This window comes from Aotus nancymaae, unplaced genomic scaffold (genome assembly GCF_030222135.1).
Source record: "Aotus nancymaae isolate 86718 unplaced genomic scaffold, 86718_ANA_hifiasm-v0.15.2.pri h1tg000014l, whole genome shotgun sequence".
In the NCBI taxonomy this organism is placed as follows: Eukaryota; Metazoa; Chordata; class Mammalia; order Primates; family Aotidae; genus Aotus; species Aotus nancymaae.
In genome coordinates this window covers 11164197-11187074 of record NW_026988425.1, presented here as the reverse complement: position 1 = coordinate 11187074, position 22878 = coordinate 11164197, and the positions used below count along the sequence as shown (strand labels likewise).

The window sequence follows — 22878 nt, the reverse complement described above, 5'->3', positions numbered from 1 at the left end:
TCTTTTAAAAAATAAGACCATAATTTGAAGAGCAGCTGTTATCAGTCTTATATCTTTATTTCTTATTTATTTTATTTATTTTGATTTATTTTTTGACAGTCTTGCTCTGTCATCCAGCCTGCAGTGCAGTGGCAAGATCTAGGCTCACTGCAGCCTCCGTCTCCTGGATTCAGATCATCCCTGTGACTCAGCCTCCTGAGTAGCTGGGATTACAGGCATGTACCACTACATCTGGCTAATTTTTGGTATTTTTAGTGGAGACAGGATTTCGCCTGGTTAGCCAGGCTGGTCTCAAACTCCTGACCTCAATTCGTCTGCACGTCTTGGCATTCCAAAATACTGGTATGAGCCACCACACCCAGACAATCTTATATCTTTATTTAAATTATCTCTGTAAAACTACCCAGTGTCACACTCTTTTCTTATTATATTGAGGGAGTGGAGGAGGAGAAAGAAAAGGAAGTGAACACGTGAACCATCTGAAGATGTATTCTAACTTTAGTATGGATAGTGTGCTTCCCTATGAGGATATATTAAAATTATATTTAAACTTTCAAAGTCAGTATCACTAGGATACTAAAGCTGACACGATATCTTGTATTGGCGTACAATTATTACTTTTGGAATTAGATTGCTTCCATTCTTGTTTGTGTTCAGGATTCCTTATTCATCCTTGAAATCATATAGGTATTCCTTTAACTTATTTTTGTCCTTATTTGGTTTATTTAGTTCTTAAATTCTTTAATGTACATGATGTATAGTTAGCTTCCCTAAGACCTTTTGGTATGATCAGGCCTTCAACATTGACTTGTGATTCTTTTTGTCACACATCAGCGCCTAAGTACCCCAGGCTGTTTCCTGGTTGTCCATTCTGTTCTGCCAAGCCGTCTTGACTCTACATCAATACCACAACACTTTAATTATTGAGGCTTTATGTAGCATTTATAAATAAGATAAAATAATTTGCCTCTTGTATTCCTCCTTATTGAAATATTCTTACTTTTTATTGCTTGCTTAAGATTCCAGATGAAAAGAATCATTTTGTCATGTTCCAGAAAATCCTTTGAATTTTGATTGCAATTGTGTTAAAAGTGTAAATACATTTTGGAGAATTTATAGCCTTTCTAATATCCACTCCTTTCATTCATGAACAGAGCATTTTCTTATACTTATTTATGTTTTTGTTTAGATTGCTCAGTAAAGTACTTTAGTTTTATTCATGTTGATTCTTTACCTCTTTGGTAGAAAATTTACTCCAAGGCTCAACCTCAGTAGTAATTAGGAAAATGCAAATTAAAACTAAAAAGAGATATCATTTTACATCCAATAGATTGGTCAAGTTAAAGGAAGAATTTAGCAATGCTAAGTGTCTAAACATTTGTCTATCATGTTCATAGCCAATATTTTGTTTAGTTATTTCCTCACTACTTAAGGTTGCTTATAATATGTGTGCATCAGTCTTTTTCATCACGGCTCCTGGCTTTTGTATCAACCTTAGTTCTTCCCAGTAGTATATCAATACCCATTTGTACATCCCCCTAGTGCTTTTTTGTTTTACGTTTCACATTTACATTTCTAATCCATCTGGTATTTACTTTGTGTCATTATGAAAAAATCAAATGCTCTCTCCCTACTTAAGTGGTGAGCCTGTTTTTACTTATTCTAGGTATCAAATCCATAACGTTTTGTGATGAAATCCTAAAGTCTTGTAAACATGTGTATCTTTTCTGGAGTCTTTTCTTCTCTCCTATTGTTATCTATTGATTCTGGGGTCATTTCATATTGTTCTGTGTATTGGTGCTTTAGAATATGTTCCTCTTTCCATCATTCTTTATTTTTCCTGTGTTTTTCCCATGTTCATTCTTCCAGATGAACTTTAGTGTCATTGTGTACAAAAACAACTTTAAAATTTACTGGGCTTTGGATTTGAACTGCTTTATTATTTAAATTAATCTAGAGACCAATGGAAATCTTTATAATACTGAAGGAATGTGATATTCCATTTACATTTATTCACATGTGCTTTTTTGTGTCTCAGTAAATACATGTTGTTTTCTTCATAAAGAAACTTCGCAATTCATAATATATTTATTTCCTAAGTATTTTCTATTCCATGTTGCTTTTCTGAATGGAATAGTTTTCTATTAATATTCTGAGCAATTATTTTTATGAGAAAATTATGTATGTGAGAATATTATGTAAAATTAGTATATGAGAAAAGTATGAATTTACATATATATGTGTGTGTATGTGTGTGTGTGTGTATGTATCCATGAGAAAGCTTTTATTTTTAAAGTTTTAAGCTTCTATTTTACTGAATTTTCTAATTAATTCCAAAGGTTTTTTCATCGATCTTGATAATTGTCTTTTTGCCAAATGACTCACCTCCTTATTTCAGTTTTTCACTTTTACTCTGTTGACTATCACATCCACCACAAAGTTAAATAATAAGGATGGTAACTGGTGTCTTCACTTTATTATAGATTAAAAATGATGATCATTCTAATGTTCAGTTGCTTAAATGCCATAGTAGTGGCAGATTTTCTCAGAATCAAGTTCAAGTTCAAACATCTGCTCAGTTAGCTGGGAAGCAAGGACTTACAAAGCTAAAACCAGTAACAAAGGCTAGTAGTAGATTTGGAGTCCAGGCAAGGACTTTAATCCAGGCCCCAAAGGAGAGACCTCTGCTCAATCAGTTGGGAAGAATGAGAGCTGTCCAGCAACACACAAAAGAAGCCAAAAGATCAGAATTCAGAGAAGTGAGAAAGAAAGAATGTGTCAACCCTCACCATCCATCTTTAAATATTTTAATGTCCATCTTTATAGACAGTGAATCTTTGTTTTAGGGTGTAGTACTACCTATATGTAATTGATATAATAAACCTAAATAACATGAGGCCTTGCATGTATTCTTTATTATTATTATTATTATTATACTTTAAATTCTGGGATACATATATAAAACGTTCAGGTTTGTTACATAGGTATACACGTGCCATAGTGGTTTGCTGCACCCATCACCCCATCATCTACATTAGGTATTTCTCCTAATGCTATCATTCCCCTAGCCCCCCACCCCCTGACAGACCCCAGTATGTGATGTTCCCTTCCCTGTGTCCATGTGTTCTCACTGTTCATCTCCCACTTACGAGTGAGAACAGTCAGTGTTTGGTTTTCTGTTCCTGTGTTATTTTGCTGAGAATGCTGGTTTCCAGCTTCATCCATGTCCCTGCAAAGCACATGAACTCATCTTTTTTAGGGCTGCATAATATTCCATGGTGTATATGCAGCATGTATTTTTATGAAACATCCAATGGAGTAAATCTCCTACTGTGAAATAGAGCATATATCTGCTTGAACAGACTGTATGTTCAGATCTGCAGATACCACAGTAGTCAGAGAGAGAGAGAAAGTAAATGTAAGTGTAGCCTTTAAACTTGGGAGCATGGTCTTGAGAGGAGAAATCCGCCCTGCACCTACATGTAGTATTTGCCTCTGACTGATGATGTTACAAAGTTATTCAAGGAAAGCAGTCATTCAAGGCCCTAGAATTACTTAGGTGCTTGCTAAAAGTCTGGTTTTATCAACACTTTGTGATTTAGAGAAAATCATGGGATTCTTCATGAAATATCTAAATTTGGAAATAAAAAGTCACATTTGAATTGAGTTAGAATGTAGTAAGACTTACTGGAGGCATTCTTTGTAATTGTCAATGCTTTGTCATTTTTGTATTCAGTATCTCCAAGGGCAGCTCAAAATTTACAGCAAGTTATATAAACCAAAAAATTATGAAATTGTTTTTAGTGGAAATTATTTTTGAGAATCTCTCTCTTTTTATGAAATATACTTCTATATTATTTAGAGGCACCTACATGGACATATCTCAGTTCAGATTTTATAGAAACATTGATTGTTTAACTGACTTTGCAATAAGAGTAAGGGTTGATTTCAGTTATTACAAACTGATAACTGCAATTTCTACATACCTCTGGTTTAGAATTCACAAACTTTGTACCTTCCAGTAGCCTTTAAGCAGAAAAATTATTGAAAGTCTTAATATTAAAAATGAATGCATAATAATGATATCCTTTATAAAAGCTTTCTCAAACCCAGCACCATTGAAAAGTAACAGTTAATTGAAAATTTAGTAAAAATCACTGCATTCCCTTATCTTCTTTTTAATCAGCTCTTTCTAAAAACCAGTTCTCAGACATTGGGACTTGAGTTTTCATAAGTATCTGAAGGAAATAAATACTATAGTACATAGTATTCATTGTGTATGTGTGTGTGTGTGTGTGTGTGTGTATATACATATATATATATGTGAGATATACTCTACCTATATATAGTATGTAGTGACAATCTTACACACTATTATTAAAATTTACTTTCAGTCTCAGGCACAGCCTAGTTTCTTTCAACATGAACCCAGAAGCCCAAAGATATAACCATTTTACTTAAAATGAAAGATTCCTGAGAGCAATAACAGTACACACCCAGGTCCTTACCTGTTTTGAGGTCCTTGTCTCACCAAATAATAGGTTGACAAAAGCTACTCCAGCTTTTTCTGTCTTCTCTCCCCAGCTCAAAATCCCTCCCTTTTGCAAATATGGAGCAGGTGAGCAATCTCTTCTGTTGCCCTGAATGCCTAGTAGGCCACACCCTCAGGGTCTCACTATCCTCTAAGTAACCTCATAGTATTTTTTTTTTCAAATAAAGGTAGATACCTCCCAAGAGGAATTCTGTTGCAAGCTGTTTAAAGTAATTCTTTATCCACTATATATCATCATTATCATTATACTTGTATGAAGACTGTCACAAACATCCCAACACTGCTGTAATTGAATATGCTTTAAATTATTCATTGATGTTGGTATCAGTTTAATGATAATAGCTAATTCATTGGCAAATATATGCTATTGTCAACATATGCATATTATGTTAAGAGTAACAAATCCATTAAGTGGTTAGGCCCTACTTTTGCAGTAGGTGCTGTTGCACTACTTGCATTTCTCTTGTGTGTAATTTAATTGCCTATCCATTTGTTTTCTGATTAGATATATTCTTCCTTGTAAGGAAAAGACAAGGAAGAAACCAACTACCTCCTTCTCCTGCCTGATTTTTAGATACTCTCAGTTCTGGAATTTAAATTGTAAACATACTTTAAAGCAGCGTATTTTAGGGCAAAGGTATGAAAGCCATTTTTTATTCTCCCCTGATGCAAACTGAGAATGCATTCTAGTGTTCATTCCCCAGAGATTATCTGCATCACGTTCAAGAATGACCTCACTGTAAACAAGCTAAAAAGCAAAAACAAACAAAAGACAGGCAGTAGGGCATGGTTTTGCTTTGTTTGATTGGTTAATTCATCTTTTGTTTCCCCTGAGGATGGGGTTCACCAGCCTCCACCTTCCATACTCCTTGTAGATTACTCTCATCTAGATTCCTAAAGTGCACACCTAAGCAGAAAAATAAATGTGAGCCATTTACACAGGAACAACTGACTAAGGTCAATTATCTATCAAAGAACCACTTAATAAGTGAGTTTAAGACTGTCTATTCAGACCATGTATGAAAAGTCCCTTCTATCACATTCGGGAAAGTAGCAGATATGAGAATTGTTCAGTCAAGATCTAAATGAGGCTATCATTTCCCCATTTGTATTCCAACATTCATTGTTTTAATTTTAATCATTTGTATTAATGTAAATAAATCTGAATCACACGGGTAGTCTTAAAAGAGAAGGAGACATAATGAGATACCACTATACACCTATCAGAATGACCAGAATCCAAACAGTGACAACACCAAATGGCTAGGGAGGATGTGGAGCCACAGGAACTCCCATTCACTGCTGGTGAGAATGTGGAACAGCCGTTTTGGAAGATTGTATAGCAGTTTCTTACAAACTAAACATACTTTTATTGTGTGATCCAGCAATGACACATCTTGGTATTACTAAAGGAGTTGAAAACTTATGTCTATTCAAAAACTTGCACACAAATGTTTATAGCAATTTTATACAACATTGCCAAACATTGAAAGCAACCAAGATGTCCTACAGTAGGTGAATTAATAAATAAACTGTGGTACATCCAGAAAATGGAATATTATTCAGCATTCAACACCAAAAAGAAATGAGATCTCTAGCAAAGATATGGAGAAACCTTAAATGTATATTATTAACAAAATGAAGACAATCTGAAAAGGCTACATATGTATGATTCCAACTATTTGAAATTCCTAGAAAAGGCGAAATCATGGAAACAGTAAAAAGATCAGTGGTTGCCAGGGGTTAGTGGAGAGGGAGGGATAAATAGGCAAAGCACAGAGGATTTTTTAGGACAGTGAAACTATTCTGTATGAAACTATAATTGGAGGATACATGTCATTGTACATTTAGTAAGAATAGAGGGTATAGCACCAGACATGAACCGTAATGTAACTTTGGACTATTGAACTCTATAGAATTTGAGTGATAACAATGTGTCAATGTAGATTCAACCACTGTAACAAATGTACCTCTAGGGTGCAGATTGTTGATAGTGGGGGAGGCTGTGCTTGTGTGGCAGATAGGGAGTACGTGAGAATTTTGTCCTTTCTGCTCAGTTTTGCTGTGAACCTAAACCTGCTCTAAAAGAGAGAGAGACAGACAGACAGACAGACAAAGAGAAATACCTGACAACCAGCTGCACTATTCATCTGATAAATATTTATTCACTTACTACCTTGTGACAGGCACTCTTTTATTGCATTTTATTTTACTGTTGAATTATATATAAATATAAGATGTATATAAACTACCATTTTACTGACTTTATTTTAATGCTATTAAACTTAGAGTCTTTCAAGATTTGACTTTTAAAAAATTATGCATGAGGCCAGGCATGGTGGCTCATGCCTGTAATCCCAGAACTTTGGGAGGATGAGGTGGATGAATTGCTTGAGCCCAGGAGTTCAAGGCCAGCCTGGGCAACAGGGAGAAACCTCATCTTTATTAAGAGAATGACTTGAACCCTGGATATGGAGGTTGCAATGAACCAAGATCGCGCCACTGCACTCCAGCCTGGGTGACAGAGCACAGCTCTGTCTCAAAAAAACAAAACAAACAAACAAAAAACCAATTGTGCATGAAGATGATTAAAGAAATATTGTGAGGAGAGGGTAAACTGACCTGCAATGATCATATGTTAACTGAAACCTGGGCTCAGCTTGCTGGATGTGGAGTTATGGACAAGGGGATAAATTGGAACTAGACAGCTCACCATTTTGGGGGACAAGACATAAAGGTGCCATTTCAGAGAAGACAAGTTTCTTCTGATAGGTTTTCAGAAAACTGTACTTTTTAAGTGTTTAAAATAGGTTTATTTGGAAGCTTGGAAAGATTTCATGTTAGGTACCAGAAGAAACTGGTAGATGGATTGGGTGCAAGAAATTGGAGAAAGGAAGGGTCCTGCAGAAAAGCAAAATAGAGGGAAAGTGAAGAGGACAGCATCAGACCCACACATAGCCACCAGAAGCAAGAGGACTGGAGTCCATGTCAGGGCCTCCCTTCTGGCCCTGATGGGAGAGGGGAGGCTGCAGGGGAAGGAGGGAGGATCAAGGATCTGGCATCCCATTTCACACATGTGGCTATTTACATTTTAACTCTGAGTCATGTTTGGCTTCAGAAAACGAAAGTAGGATTCTCACATTCTTAGATAAAATTCAATCCCAAGACAACAAGTTTTCATATAGAGGATCTGGTGACCCTAATTTATTATATTTCCAATTAATATAATAAATTAGAGCAAAAGAAAAAGGTTAATTGTCTTATTTATGTTTATCTAAGTAGATTAAAATCAAACTGAAAATTTCACTATAAATTTGGGTATATGGCATTAATTAGGGCCATACTGAAAACATTTTGTTTTCATTGTAGCATTAAGAATTCATGCTGCATTCAGGCCAGACGCAGTGGCTCATGCCTATAATCCCAGCACTTTGGGAGGCTGAGGCAGGCAGATCACGAGATCAGGAGTTCAAGACCAGCCTAACCAACATGGTGAAACCCCATCTCTACTAAAAGTACAAAAATTAGCCGGGCGTGGTGGTGCATACCTGTAATCTGAGCTACTCAGGAGGCTGAGGCAGGAGAATCACTTGAACCCAGGAGGCAGAGGTTGCAGTGAGCTGAGATCAGGCCAGAGTGAGATTCCATCTCAAAAAAAAAAAAAAAAAGAATTCATGCCACATTCAGTTTGAATTCATTTTCCCTTTTAATGTTTTGGAATAATATTTTAATCACTTAATTCATTAAATCATATGAATTGGAAATATAATAAATTAGGAATATTAATTATAACATCCAGTATAGCTAAAATATATACATATAAATAAAATGCATAGATTGATTGATGATGCTATCTGCTTTTAGGACATAACCAATAGACTCACTGTAAGAATGGATTTGTTATCTCTTTTTAATGGTTTCATCATTAGTAAAGTAACTAAACTCAGAGAACTTTGAACTAAATCACACATGTGAAAATATACACACAGAGAAAGTGATGTTCATAGTTTAACCTTTTTTGTACAAGTGGAATATGCCTTCTTAAGCACAGTAATGAAGTGGATGGGCTTGTAATCTGGGTGCATGTGCAAGACACACCTATATAGGAATACAAACATCATCTCTCTGGCGCAGGTGCCAAGCAAGCCCTGGGTCAAACTGTAAGTTTGGCAGAGTGGTTTTGCACTTCTTTTTCTCTTTCCTTAGTTGACCCAAAAGTCCCTGCAGTCCTCCTTACCCAGGTGTTGTCACCAGCCGCAAGCAGGGCAACCGTCACCCCTCAACAATACCATCCCTCCTCATCCCTCCCTCTTTCTTCCCTGGAATGTTCTCATGGAGGCGCCATATGTGAAACGCTGCATTCATGGTTTCCAAATTAGGGATTTAGAGGCCAAGAGTGCACTGAGGATTTCCACTTCTTCTGCTTTCATTTGCTGATGCATGAAAATGATTCCTGTTGGCATATTTGGAATCATCAGAGGCCACCCTGTATGAATGAAGCACGCTCTATTTTGTTTGTAAGCTAGGTTGGAATAGCCACGGGGCTGACACCTCTGGATACATTCCTGACTGTTCACAAAAGAGTTTTTTTTTTTCTTTAAAGAGGGATATTTCTTAATTTTGAAAATACTATTTTAGCAAAGCTGAGAAACACCAATGTGGCAAATAATATATTAATTAACCCTCTCCATTCATTTGATAAATATTTAGTGAACATTTATGGTGTGTCTGGCATTGCACTGGGGATAGGGATATATAACAGAGACTTTTCCTCCCAGAACGTGCATCCTGATAGCAGACAGGCAATAATAATACACATCACAAGTTAGAACACAACAAGTCCTATGAAGAATTCAATAGCACTTGAAGGTAAAGAAGAATGCTGGCTTGGGGTGAGGGTGTGGTTCCAAGTGTGGTTTTAAACGGTGTAGTTAGAGTCACCTCATAGAAAGAGCAGCACTTGGGCACTGTTCAAAGAGCCTGGGGATGTAGCCAGGTGTCCTGGCACATCTGTGGCATGAATGACTTTTTCTGTAATCAAAAACTTAAGTAGAGAAAGTGCCAATTCTTCAATCCCTGAAGAACACTGAAGCATAAAAAAAGAAAAAGAGAAGGGTACTGCTGGATGAATCATGCTCTTTTTCCATATACATGCAGAAGTTTTCAGATGCAGCTTTGTTGAAAACCCTGTGAACTAGCCTGTGTGTTAAGTAGCTGTTTTATTTTGTTTCTAATTTAAATTTTAAAATTGTTCCCCAAATCAAAGGGCAACCAGGACAACATGCATCTCGAAATACACAGCAAAAATACTTTGCATTTACTTATGAAAGATTAACATGTTCTTTTGATAAAAAGAACAGTAAAATGTAGCGTGCTTTTGTTGTTGAATCACATACCTAAGTTAAGCATAACATGCCTTCGCCTCACATGTTCTGTCCCTCACGTAAGAGACGTTCTTATTTCTGCAGGTCTTCTGAGATAAAACTCCTTGTGTCAATTCTTCCAGTCTCTTGCTTCGCTTCTGTTTCCTTTGAAATGTTTGGAGCATATCCCTATTAAGCATAGTTTTAACATTTTGTGCATCAGTCCTGCAGCCCTTTAAGACAGTGGTTAAATTTAATAAGTCTAAGGAATAAGGATCACTCTAATGCCTTTTATTTCTTCATGTGCTTCATCCATGAGGACATGGCATCATTTTATAGAGAGAAATGTCTAAGGCACCCATTATGAAGTTAAAATCACCTTTCCCAATTCTATAGTTTGAAAGAAATGCATTTGGATTTTTATTGGTAGAATATTAAAGCAAATACAGAGAATAAAATATCAAGCAAACACTTATTTTCTTTTCGTTTTGTATGCCTTGATTCAGTTTGGAGCAGTTAATTGTTAGCAGATACTTTATATGAAAAACTTGTTTTGGTATAGAGAGTGAAACTTTACACTCTAAAGCAACAGTGGGGTGTCCTTTGCTCTTTCAGATAAGAAGACAAGGAGGCATCCAGCTCTTGGTGGACCTGTTGGATCATCGGATGACTGAAGTCCACCGTAGCGCCTGTGGAGCTCTGAGAAACCTGGTGTATGGGAAGGCCAATGATGATAACAAAATTGCCCTGAAAAACTGTGGTGGCATCCCAGCGCTGGTGAGGTTACTCCGCAAGACCACCGACCTGGAGATCCGGGAGCTGGTCACAGGTTAGAAGCATTATTGAATTATTATATTTTATCTCAAGATAAACTTTCCATTATCCAACACGGTAGCAAATATACTAACCAAATAAATATTGTGGTGTTCTAATAACATAGGCAGTCTCAATATGTGTTTTCAAATGAGTAAACCACTAAGAAAATGGTATCAGATGTGACCCACCTGGATGGATCATATTCAATAATCAAATGCATGTAACCCTCACTGAAATTCTGTGATCATAATCAGTTTTTGTCAGTTGATTTAGAGGTAGTTGAGCATCATACAATACCCAGGGCTCTTCATTAATGATAATTGACAAGGCATGTCAGTTTTTGGTAATAAGGTATGTATTTTGGTTTACACTGTCATTAACACAGACGGCTTATTCTACTTAGCAGTGAATTTTTTGAATGAAATGTTCATATCTATTAAAAGTCACCATTAGTATTACATATTAAGGAATTTTTAAAAAGTGAACATCAAAGCTTTTTGATTGTAGAACTTTTGGGTTTTGTAAAATGGAAATGATTATAGTAGCCACACTGTAGTCATGAGGGTTTAATAAATGAGACCCTGTGAAACAGTTGGCACATATCTGGATACATGTGAACACGGAGCTGTCAGCTCTCACTTTAAAAATCTGCAGTGTTACTTGGAGTACTGATGGCCCAGGTGGCCTCAATACAGGATTTCAAATTACTCTGCTGCTTACTCATCTTGATCATGCTCACTGCCATTCTAGGTGATACTTGGTTTTCGGTTCATCAAAAATTACCCCTATCAGCAAGTATTTGGCAACTGGATTGCATAGTTGACGGTCTAAAAAGATCTTTTAATTGTCCCTGGTTCTATTGACCTTCTGTCTCAACTCTAAAATTTCCTTGTAGTTATGCTGAAAAGTGATGAAAATACATTATTCAAGCTAGAGAGTCATAAATATTTATCCAGTCCTGGGTCAAGACTCCCAACTTTAGTATATTTTCTTGAGTATACACTCCTTGAGATTATTGTCACATTTCTTTCTCATCCTTAGTTATATCAGAACTAGATGCAAATTGGTTATTTTGTTTTTTCTTTCTGTAAGTAGAAAATTGTCTTTGTGGGGAAAAAAAAAAATACTTGTTAACAATTACCGTACTATTAAAGCAATGTTTCACACCAAACTAATGTGAGGTGACATGAGTCAGGGGAGGTAAAAGTATTTTTAGCTACATAGTATGATGTCTAGGATAGGTTGGGGATGAGTTATGTAACTGAAAATATTTCCCACCATTATGGTTATGAACACCCATCCTTGTATTTGTGGGTTGGGCTTAAGTTGGAACGGCCTGCAAAAGAAAGGACTCAATGCGTGTGATAGGGACAGGAAGCTTCTGTGCATAAGACTTCGCCAAAAGATACATGAAGCCCCCAGAAATGAAGACCAACAGAGCACCTTCTGTCTATATCATATGGATTAATTTATGATTAGAAAAGAATTGGATTTGACTAAAATTTGAATTTGCTCCAACACAAAACCATTGTCTAGAAGAACCCTCTGTGGTAGCTTCCCTGATTGCCAAAGAAACGCAGCCACATGCCAAAGGTTGAGATGAGTGATGGCTTCAAACAGAATGGAAATGCCATACCCCCGACACCTGACACCTTCTGCAGCAGTGTGTCTTATCCTGTGCTGCCATTTGAAGCAGCGCTAAAGGATCCGACTGGTGCCTACACCATTGCCTTCAGCACTGCTTCTGACAGCTCCCGGGTGTCAACCATCACATGTGCCTGGGCAACATCAGAAATTCCTTTGTAAGCCCCATCTGAAAAACCAAAGGCATAACCTCTTGTTTCTTTTCCTGGTGAAACTCAGGCTGTAGGAAGGATGCAAGTACTTACTGTCTGGAGAGGATACCCTCTTATTGCACTTTTTTTGAGAAGAAGGTTTCCACCCACTGTCATGTCTTGACCCACTGTGTTTTCATCAGTATGTGCTGCGGTTTCGAGGCTCTCTCTGTGTCTCCTTCTAAATGCTGTCTTTTGCTGTGATAGTCACATCCATTAAGAGGGACAGTGGTTGTTACTTCAATAGATGTTTTCTGCCTTTCCAGAAGCATGTTCATATCGTGCTTGGCATCAGTTTCACCTTTCTCAAAGAAAAACATATCAGAACATGTTGACAAGCTGAAGTTCATGGTGTCTGAAGTTGCCATCATGGATTCTTCAGAAAATCCACAAGCCCCTTGGCCCACCCTCCACTCTAGTAAAGGAAATTGAAAGAGAGCATCTAGAACATTCTAGTGTGGAATAAATTGCTACTGTAAGTGAGTCTAGTGATTGGCTCTAGACAAAGCCTTCTGAGTTTCTTACTGACAGAAATCTGAGGGTGCCTAGAAACCTGCAGGACTCGGCTGACTTCTGCACAGACATTGCATCAATGATGTAAATGAAGCCAAAGCCAACTTCACCTCCCAAAGCAAAAGTCAAATGAGGCCAAAGGAATTCACCTCAGAGAAAGCTTGGATTCTATTGACTAAGCCTTGAATGCCCTTAGTTGACCCTACGGTGCAGCCATGGAGATGCCTACACCAGTGCCCGCTGCAGTGGTGAGGCTCTGCACTGAACGATCAGAAGTGTGCAGTACTGGCTGCTGAATATTTAAAGTGATGGCCCTGGCAAACATGTCCACACATTTTAGCAACTTACTAGATGAGCAGCAAGGGACGAGATGACTCTGAGGGGCGGAGTAGGGTGTACAAGAAGAAAGGCTGGCTTCACATCTGTTGTTGCAAGGAGCCGCCGCAAATCTGTTTAGAAATTAGGTCAGATATCGTGCATGAATTAAACAAAGTAATGATCTAAGTGTAACAGCTATACCTCTTACTTTCTTTGCAATTCTCCAGTGGATCTAATGCAGAGCTCAGCAAAGAATAACGACTCAGTACATTCCAGGAGCCCAGCCAGTACAGGGGAGATTTTCCTGATCACTTTCCTGCCTGTTATCTCATGCATGAGAACAAATGTTGAACAAAACATTACAGGGGAAGGTAGGGTGAGGTCTGCCTTTGAATTTCTTAGTAAATATTTGTAAACTGGGATGTATTATAATCAGATATTCATAAGAAAAATTTTGGTGATTTTTAAAAAAATGAAAGCACAGTTTGCAGATCAGATTATAGATTAGGCCTAGCTGTATATCCAGAAGAACTTATGCTCTCAAGAGTGCCAAATTACAAGAAGGAAAGAAATGATCTTGCAAAGCTTTAAATTAGGTATTGAATATGGCTTGGCAGACTATTTGAGCAATGATAAAGTGTTAAAATTGAGATATTTACATACATTTACATTCAACACATAAACATGCATATGCTGAAAAAAATAGCTGCCTGTTTGCACTGCAATATCTCTTCACAGCAGAATATATTTTTCTGCCCGCTATGTCTTGCAATAAATAATTTTCTTCCTATGCAATAATTACTATGAGATGACGATGAGAATTTTATTTAAGTCCAGTTGAAGCTGTTGTATGCTAGCCATTGCTTGAAAACCTCCTAAACAAATAAATTTTGATTAGAAATGCTGTACGTCCTTTGGGCCTGACTCGTGGAGTTTTTCTCTCTCTAAATATGGAAATAATGGACCTAAATCTTGGGTATGCCCAACTAAAGATTTCAGAATCCTTTACAAATCTTTAATAAAATCGTTTTTATTAAACAATAGAACTTAGTAAAAAAGTTTTCTTTTGGTTGGAAGCACGTGTCGAGGGCTCTGCTTCTCCAGGAGCAGAGTGTGTTCTTCCGTCTGATGCTTCGCGTGTCTAGGTGGTCTTTCCTTTTAGTTAGGGAGTCAGGCTGAGGACTCAACCTTGTCCTTTGTTTCAGGCATCATTAATTCCCTCCTTTCTCCATAGAAGTCCCTTCCAGAGTCTTTAGGATGGATTTGGATGTTGCACTCTAGACCTGCACAGTAGGATTAGATCCTGGATTAGAACTTCTGTCTCCAAGATCCTATGCCCTCTTCTCTTTTGTTTTACTCACTTAAAAACTCCTAAAAAGGGATGCTTAGGAGATTAAATTCTGAAAAAAGTAAGCCTTTAACCCTCACACGTGAGTGATGTTTACTAGATATGCAATTCTAGACAGAAAATCATTTTTCTCAGGAATATTTTCTATTATTTTAGCCTTAACACTGTAAAATTCTCTCATGATATACCTAGGTGTGTGACTTTTTAAAAAAATATTTTCTATTATTTTAGCCTTAATACTGTAAAATTCTCTCATAATATATCTAGGTGTGTGACTTTTTTAAAAAAAAGTCATTGAACATTTTCAATTTAAAGAGTCATGACCTTTAGTGCCAGGAAATTTTCTTCTTCTTCTTTTTCGAAATAATTCCCTTGTCTCCATTTCCTCTGTCCTTTCTTTCTGGAATTAGTCAGATTTTGAGCCCCTTGGATTATTTCTCTTGTATTTCCTTATATAATTTTGAGCGCTTTGCCTTTTTGTCATATGTTCTGGAAGACTTCTCCAATATCCAACATTTATTTTCCCCAATTTGTCTGTGACTTCCACCCTCCCACTACCAAGGGCCCAAGAGGATATCATCTTTTTAAAAGAAAAATGCTAAGAATTCTCTTTTTTATTTTTTAGTAGCCTCTATTTTTGTTTTACAAATGTAAAATATTTTTGAATTTCTCCAAGGATATTTCTTAGAACTTAAGTTTGTTTTTATCTCTTTAGCATGAATTATCTCAATTTTTTTCATTGTTTTTTTTTAATGGAGGGCTTTTTCATTGATTTTGCAGGCTTCAGATCTGTGGTGGTCCTTAGCTTTCTGCTTATTTTTAAGATAGTGGGAATAGAGTTCATCTGAGCTCTTTGCATGTTGGTGAAGCTTGTTCACAGTGAAGCTTCACTTCAGAGTAAATGGGTGGGAGAAAACTGTTATCGTGGGAAATCCTTTAAGTGTCTTAATGGGGAGGGTTTTTCTCTAAGACCCAGATGTCCATGGCACCTTTTTGGTTCTCCCCAACATAATCTGTCTCTTTGGAGATTCTTCTGAGTTGTTTTTTGTTTGTTTGGCCTGGAGGAAGGGGACAGTATTTTACTCTCTGCTGAGTGTTCTCTCGACCTAGGTGGAAGTAGAGAATGAGATGTGACTACTTCCCTTCAATCACCCCTTTCTAGCTTGTTGTCCCATTTCTACACCCCAGGTGCCTTCCGTGTCTGAGTGTAAATCTTTCCTAGCATTCCACCAGGACGGCCAGCCACCTCCCTGGGATAGAGTCACCTTTATGTGTATCCTGGACTATGCTTGCTTCTCCCTTGGCTCCATCTATCAGCTCACTCTGGCTGTTTTGCATCTTGCAGAAATGTGATGAAATTTCTTGTCTGCTGAATTATTCCTTCCATTCTCTTCTCTATTCCAATATGTTCATGATAAATAACATTTGTCCTGTATGAGTTCTGAACTGAAGCAGCTCTGAACTCATACAGTGAACTCTGAACAGTTTTGATAGATTAAACAAAGTGTAAACATTTTTGCAGATATTATCTCTGTTGCTGACAGAAGCCAGGCTGGAGGCCTTCTTTAAGGTCTGTCAGCCCAGTGACCTTGCTAATTTAACAGAAGTTCAGGTATAGCATTGATTGAGCACCTTGCATGGAAGGAGACACTGGAACAGGGGGGATGCCTTTCTCCCACTAATATCCCTGCCTATTTTTCTTTCACCCTCTTTGTTATGATCACCCAGAGGCATAGCCCATCTCCCCAGAGCAGAAGCTAAGCAGTTTGTCAAGAAAGCTTTTCTTCCATCTTGATGGCACTTTTTGGAAATCACCTGGAATTCCTGGTGGGAAATGTATATATTTCACCAAGAGTCACCAAAAGGGGTCAGAGGAGTAAATTATTTAAATCAAATTCAGGGTTACTATGTTCCCAAGATTTAAAATTAAATCCAGTTTTATTTCTTATTCCAAGTGACGTCCAGCTATATTGTCCAACATAGCAAATTAGAGGTCTGAGAAGATTAAACAACATCCCGAAGATAAAAATTAATAGAGACATTTCAATAATGGAATGCCAGCAATGTAGAAATGCTTTGAATTTTAATATAACCCCCACCAAATATCAAATTCCCATGGAGAAATTAAAAATCAAAGTTTAAATCCACTTTCATATTGAAGTCCAAAGACATTAAAGTTCAAAGGAATTAAAGTCAAAAAATCAATACCTCTTGCCGTTGTGTGTTAAAGTTCAAAATCCACAATTCTTAAGTGAGCTAACATGTAAAAATCGTCCTCTGCCAATTTTTTATTCTGCACAGTCTCAGCCAGGGCGATGCTGGTGCCTCTATAGGGCCTGGGTCCTTCAGCAGCCTGAATTCAGGGCTGCCTCACACTGGAATTGGCCACATACTTTTAGGACCTCAGGGGATGTATGATTGCATTGTCAGCTCTAAGGCCTCTCACTGTTCAAAGATGTAAACAATGGCACCTGCCCATCAAATTTAGCAAGAAAGCCATTGTGACCCCCTAAGGGAAAGTATTCCAGGCACAGGCATGTTCCCAGAAGCCAGCCCTCACCAAGCTTGCAGCCGGGCACCAGTGCGTCTGTATTGGTCAGCTGTTGCTGCTGTGACAGTTCACCACACATTTAGCAGCTTAATACAAGGCAGACTGATTTTCTTAGGGTTTTGGATGTTACAGGCCTGACACAGACTCACCTGGCTGCCATCCAACTGTCACCGGTGCTGTGTTGCTTTCAGGAGGCTCTAGAGAACAGTCCATTTCCTCACCTTTTCCAGCTTCCAAAGCTGCCCACGTTCTTTGGCTCATGACCCCATTCCACTGCCTTCAAAGCCAGCAACATTGCAGCTCTGATGAGTCTCCGTGGTCACATTTTCCTCTGATCACTGCCAGAAAGGATTCTCTGCTTTTAAAGCCCCATGTGATTAGATTGCACCCACCTAGCTGATCCAGGATTCTCTCCATGTTAGTCTCCCCATTTTAGATTCCTTACCTTACTTAATCCCATCTGCAAGTCCCTTTTGCCATGTAAAGGAGCCCATTCAGAGGTCTTGAGCATTCAGATGTGGACATCTTCGGAGGATGACGATTCTGCTGACCACAGTGTCGGAGGGAAATGAGCACTTGGATGCCCCTTGGATTTAGTCAGGGGATGCCAGCCTGGTGTTGTGTGGCTTTGCTGGTCCACCATCTGTGAACTTAACCTGAATCAGGAGAAAAAAGTCCCAGCAAAGAGGTTCATTCTGGCCTGATGCATTTCCCACTTGAAGGGAGATTCTTCTATTCCCATTGTTTCTTCTTTGGGAAACTGGAGTCAGACATCCTTGATACCTTGCAACATTTAGATACAGGCAGCAGAGGCAGCACCTGTCTCCACGTGCATCCTGGTTTGACCAGGGAGGCAGAAGCACCATAGATGGCATGGAAAGGGGGACTCGTTCTCAGGATTAGACCTGACACCACAGTGAGAGCTGGTGAAAACGCCTATGGAAGGCTTTGCTGCTCTGTCTGATGATGGGCCTGCAGTTGTCACGGGCCAGCAGGCAACAGTCGGAAAGAACAGCAGAGTGTGAAGTAGGGGAAGCCAGAGCCAGCTGCCATTCATGGGGACAAACGGCACCCGTCTTTTGCCTCTCTCTGGCTACAAATCCACCACGAGTGATGCACAAAGCTGCCGCTCTTTGCCACAGAGCTCTGCATGATTCTTCCTGGCCAGGACCTAGGGAAGTGGAAAGAGGGGATGTGGTGGGAGCTGTCAGAGCTGTGGCCCAAAAGGTGGAGTAGCAGCCGGGGGAGGCATGCACACACTGCTGCAGCCCCGATGCCCTCTGCCCGCAGCCCTCAGAGCTCAGCGCCATGCTTCACTTGCACCTGCCTGGCATCCTGCCGATATCTCCAGCCTCAACCTGCAACTCAGCAGGGAAGGAAATTCTGGAAAGCATAGTTCCAGTTCAGCTGGGGTGACACAGTACAAGCCCTCCACTCCAGGTCTTCTATGAGGTGGTTTCGTTCCCTTTCTGCATACTTGAAACCTTTGATTTTGGATTTCCTCTTTGGTAGTCAGGTGTTTTGGTCCAGTGTCCCATGACTGTGTTCTGTCCTGTGATAAGCCTTCCACTGTCCTGTGGTTTGTTAGCAGATATTCCTCAATCCTATGGTGCAACAGTGATTGCTCTGCTTTTTATTATGGAATTGATTTGCTCTCCTGTCCCCACGAAGATTGCAAAATTACCCTCAACAGACTCCTGAGTGGAAGCTGCTCTTTACATTGCAGAACCTGCTGCACCTTCAAGCTCAGACCTCAGCTATGCACACTGCAGGCCGCTGTCTCTGCTTGCTCCTGCTCTAGGCCCTGAGTCCTGCGTTTTTCTAGCACTTCTTTTTACTGCTGGGATGGGATGTCCTTCTGTGATTCATTCTCGTCTACTGTCCTTCTGCAGCTCTCAGGAAGGCACAGTTCTTTTGAACCTGCTTCCTGAGTTGGACACTTTGCTTTTTAGCATGTAGAAGGGTAGCAGTGTTTGCTGAAATGGAGTCCTGCCTGCCTTTTACTTTTCCTTTGTTCTTGAACCTGAAAGCATTGCACTAGAGGCAATATGATTTTCTACCGTTCGCTTCTAGATTCTAGAATAGGAGTTGGAAAGGTTTTTCAGTAAAAGGACAGATAGAAAATATTTTAGCTTGTAGGTTTTAGGTCTCTATTACAACTACTGAGCTCTACCTGTGCTCAATGAAAGCATCATAGATAATACAGCAACAAATGAGTATGGCTGTGTATTAAACTGTATTTATGCAAGCAGGTAGCTTAGGCCATAGGGCTTTATAGAACCTTCGATTGCATGCTGTCTTCTACAACCAAGTTCTAACAGAATAAGGAAAGAGGCCACATAATCACCTCATTACTGCTAGGAGTAGGGTTGGAGGCCAGACTCCAGGCCTATTAGCCACGTTGGTTTGCTCACCCAGAATGCCAGAATCAGGTACATTTATCTACCATGGCACAGGCAGCCATTGGGTCAGGGCAGCTTTCCTCCTCCTCTACCAGTCACCAGGGTACATCTTATGGAGACCAAGGGAAGCAGAGTTCCTCATGGCCATTCATTCCCTAGTGGAAGAAGCCCAGAGCTGGGCCAAGCCCTGCACGCTCACTAGTGCCTTAGACAAGTTCCTCTACCTTGCAGGGGAAGAGGAAGTGAGGGGTTGGGAGAGTCTAAGTGTTACAGTAATTGTGCTCCGTTCACAGTAAGGAAACATCAGGCCTGGGGAAGAATCTTTCCCAATACATTGCTGTTAATTCTGATGGATCAGTGAGGGAGAGAGGAGCTAAGTGTTTGGTCTGCCTTTTGATGGCAAGTCATCTCCTAACCAGCTTTTTATCTCACATATTCTTTGCTGAGATGTTGCCTATTCTTGTCTCCTGTCATTTTGACCATTTTAAGATTATCTCTTTGCAGAGGCAAGCCCAAATTATATGCACAGGCAGAGGGCAAAAAACTTAAAACCCTCAGCACTGTTCTGATTCCTAATTGCTTCCCCAAATAGACTGACTCTAATCAAATCAGAAAATCCACACCTTTAACTTTCTGTGCACGCCACCCTCAGTCCTAGAGAGAGAAGCCATTCAGTAGTTCATTAATTCATTAAACAAATTGCTGTTGAGTGCCTACTGTAGTTGACCCTTGAATAACCCAACAGTTAGGAGTGCTGACAACCCCTAGAGTTGAAAATTTGCATATAATTTGGCTCTCCAGAACTTAATTACTAATAGCTTACTGTTGACTGGATGCCTTACCGATAACATAAAAAGTCACTTAACATATATTTTATATATGTATTATATACTATATTCTTACAATAATATAAGCTAGACAAAAGAAAATGTTATAAAAGAAATTGTAAGGAAGAGAAAATATGTATGCACTTTATTAAGTAAGAGTAGATCTTCATAAGATCTTCATTCTCATTGTCTTTGCATTAAGTAGGCTGAGGAGAAAGAAGAAAAGAGGTTGGTCTTGCTGTCTTAGGGGTGGCAGAAGTGGAAGAAAATCTATGTATAAGTGTACCTTCACAGTTCAAACCATGTTGTTCAAAGTCAACTGTATATGGAAGTGAAGTTTAGGTGCTTGGGATACAAGAAGTGAAGACCCAGGCACCTTCTAGCCACAGACCAACTTTCCTTGTGATATGACTTTCTTCCTAATGATCAAGATCATGGCGCCTGTTTTTCAAGGAGCCAGATGGAGGAAGGGAGAAATAAAGGAGCACCTTTGAGAAGAGTCTTGGTATTTCCATTGATTCATATGTAAAGGAGTGAACTATATCAAGACAATACGTGAAATTTTGTAATCTTATTAACAGAACCATTGTAGACTGTTTCAAGCTTTGAACTCTTAGACCTGCCCTCCTAAAGTGTCATAGTGGACAAGACAGACATAAATGGAAACAAATAAATCTGTAATTTCAGCATGTGGCAAATGCTATGAAGAAAAATCAAGCAGGCTAAAGAGATTAAAAAGGGATGGGAATTTACTACTTAGAATGAAGCTTGAAGAAAAGAAAAGCCCCAAATAATGGTCTGTTAAACTAGAGGAAGTTTTGTCTCCCATACGTGAAGTCTGGAGGTAAGCATTCCAGGGTGGTCGTGCCGCTCTATCCCATAGATCTTCAGAAACCCTTCTAGCCATCTGGCTTCTTCCAGCCATAGATCCCCCTTCCTTATGGATGGCTCTCTTATCAATAACCAGGATGGTGGCACCGATGTCTCAGTGAGCAAGACATTTCCATACATTAAAACATTATTTGTTTTAATTTTAAATTGTATTTATTCTAAGGTTCCAGGATACATGTGCAGGATGTGCAGGTTTGTTATATAGGCAAACGTGTGCCATGGTAGCTTGCTGCACCTATCAACCCATTATCTAGGTATTAGATGCATTAACTATTTTTCCTGATGTTTTCCCTCCCCCAACTCCCTGACTGGCCCTGGCATGTGTTGTTCCCCTTCCTGTGTCCATGGGTTCCCATTGTTTAGCTCCCACTGGTAAGTTAAGTGAGAACATGTGGTGTTTGGTTTTCTTTTCCTGTGTTAGTTTGCTGAAGATAATGGCTTCCAGCTCCATCCATGTTTCTGCAAAGACATGATCTCACTCCTTTTTATGGCTGTACAGCATTCTATGATATATATATACCACATTTTCTTTATCCAGTGTATCACAGATGGGCATTTGAGTTGATTTCATGTCTTTGCTATTGTCAATAGTGCTGCAGTGAAAATACATGTGGATATATCTTTATAATAGAATGATTTATATTCCTTTGGGTATATACTCAGTAATGGGATTGCTAGGTCAAATGGTATTTCTGGTTCCAGGTCTTTGAGGAATCACCATACTGTCTTCCACAATGGTTGAACTAATTTACATTCCCACCAACAGTGTAAAAGCATTCCTGTTTTCCTGTAGCCTCACCAGCATCTGTTGTTTCTTGACTTTTTAATAATCACCCTTCTAACTGGCATGAGAAGGTATCTCATTGTGGTTTTGATGTGCATTTCTCTAATGAGCTTTTTTTCATACGTTTATTGGCTGCATGAATGTCTTCTTTTGAGAAGTGTCTGTTCATGTCCTTTGCCCACTTTTAAATGGGGTTGGTTCTTTTCTTATGAATGTGTTTAAGTTTTTTGTAAACTCTGGATACTAGACCTTTGCAGATGGATAGATTGCAAAAATTTTCTCCCATTCTGTAGGTTGTCTGTTCACTCTGATGATAGTTTCTTTGTTGCTGTACAGAAGTTTTTTTAGATTAATTAGATCCCATTTGTCAAGTTTTGCTTTTGTTGCAATTGCTTTTGAGGTTTTCGTTGTGAAATCTTTGCCTGTGCCTGTGTCCTGAATGGTACTACCTAGGTTTTCTCCTAGGGGTTTTATAGTTTTGGGGTTTACATTTAAGTATTTATCTATCCTGAGTTAATTTTTATATAACATATAAGGAAGGGGTCCAGTTTCAATTTTCTGCATATGGCTAGCCAGTTCTCCCAGCATCATTTGTTAAATAGGGAGTCCTTTCCCCGTTGCTTGTTTTTGTCAGGTTTGTCAAAGATCAGATGGTTGTAGATGTGCAGTCTTATTTCT

The 22878-nt window shown here is 38.8% G+C and overlaps 1 protein-coding gene across 9 annotated transcripts in view; it reads left to right on the top strand.

Annotated features, from left to right (window-relative positions):
* The window catches only part of CTNND2 (catenin delta 2), a 935473-nt gene that overhangs the window by 696420 nt on the left and 216175 nt on the right, over window positions 1-22878 (top strand). For all 9 annotated transcript variants that reach the window (XM_021675376.2, XM_064375868.1, XM_064375870.1 and 6 more), the window contains one exon: window positions 10531-10744. In XM_021675376.2, the coding sequence (XP_021531051.2) occupies window positions 10531-10744 (214 nt within the window). The remainder of the gene's footprint in view (window positions 1-10530; window positions 10745-22878) is intronic.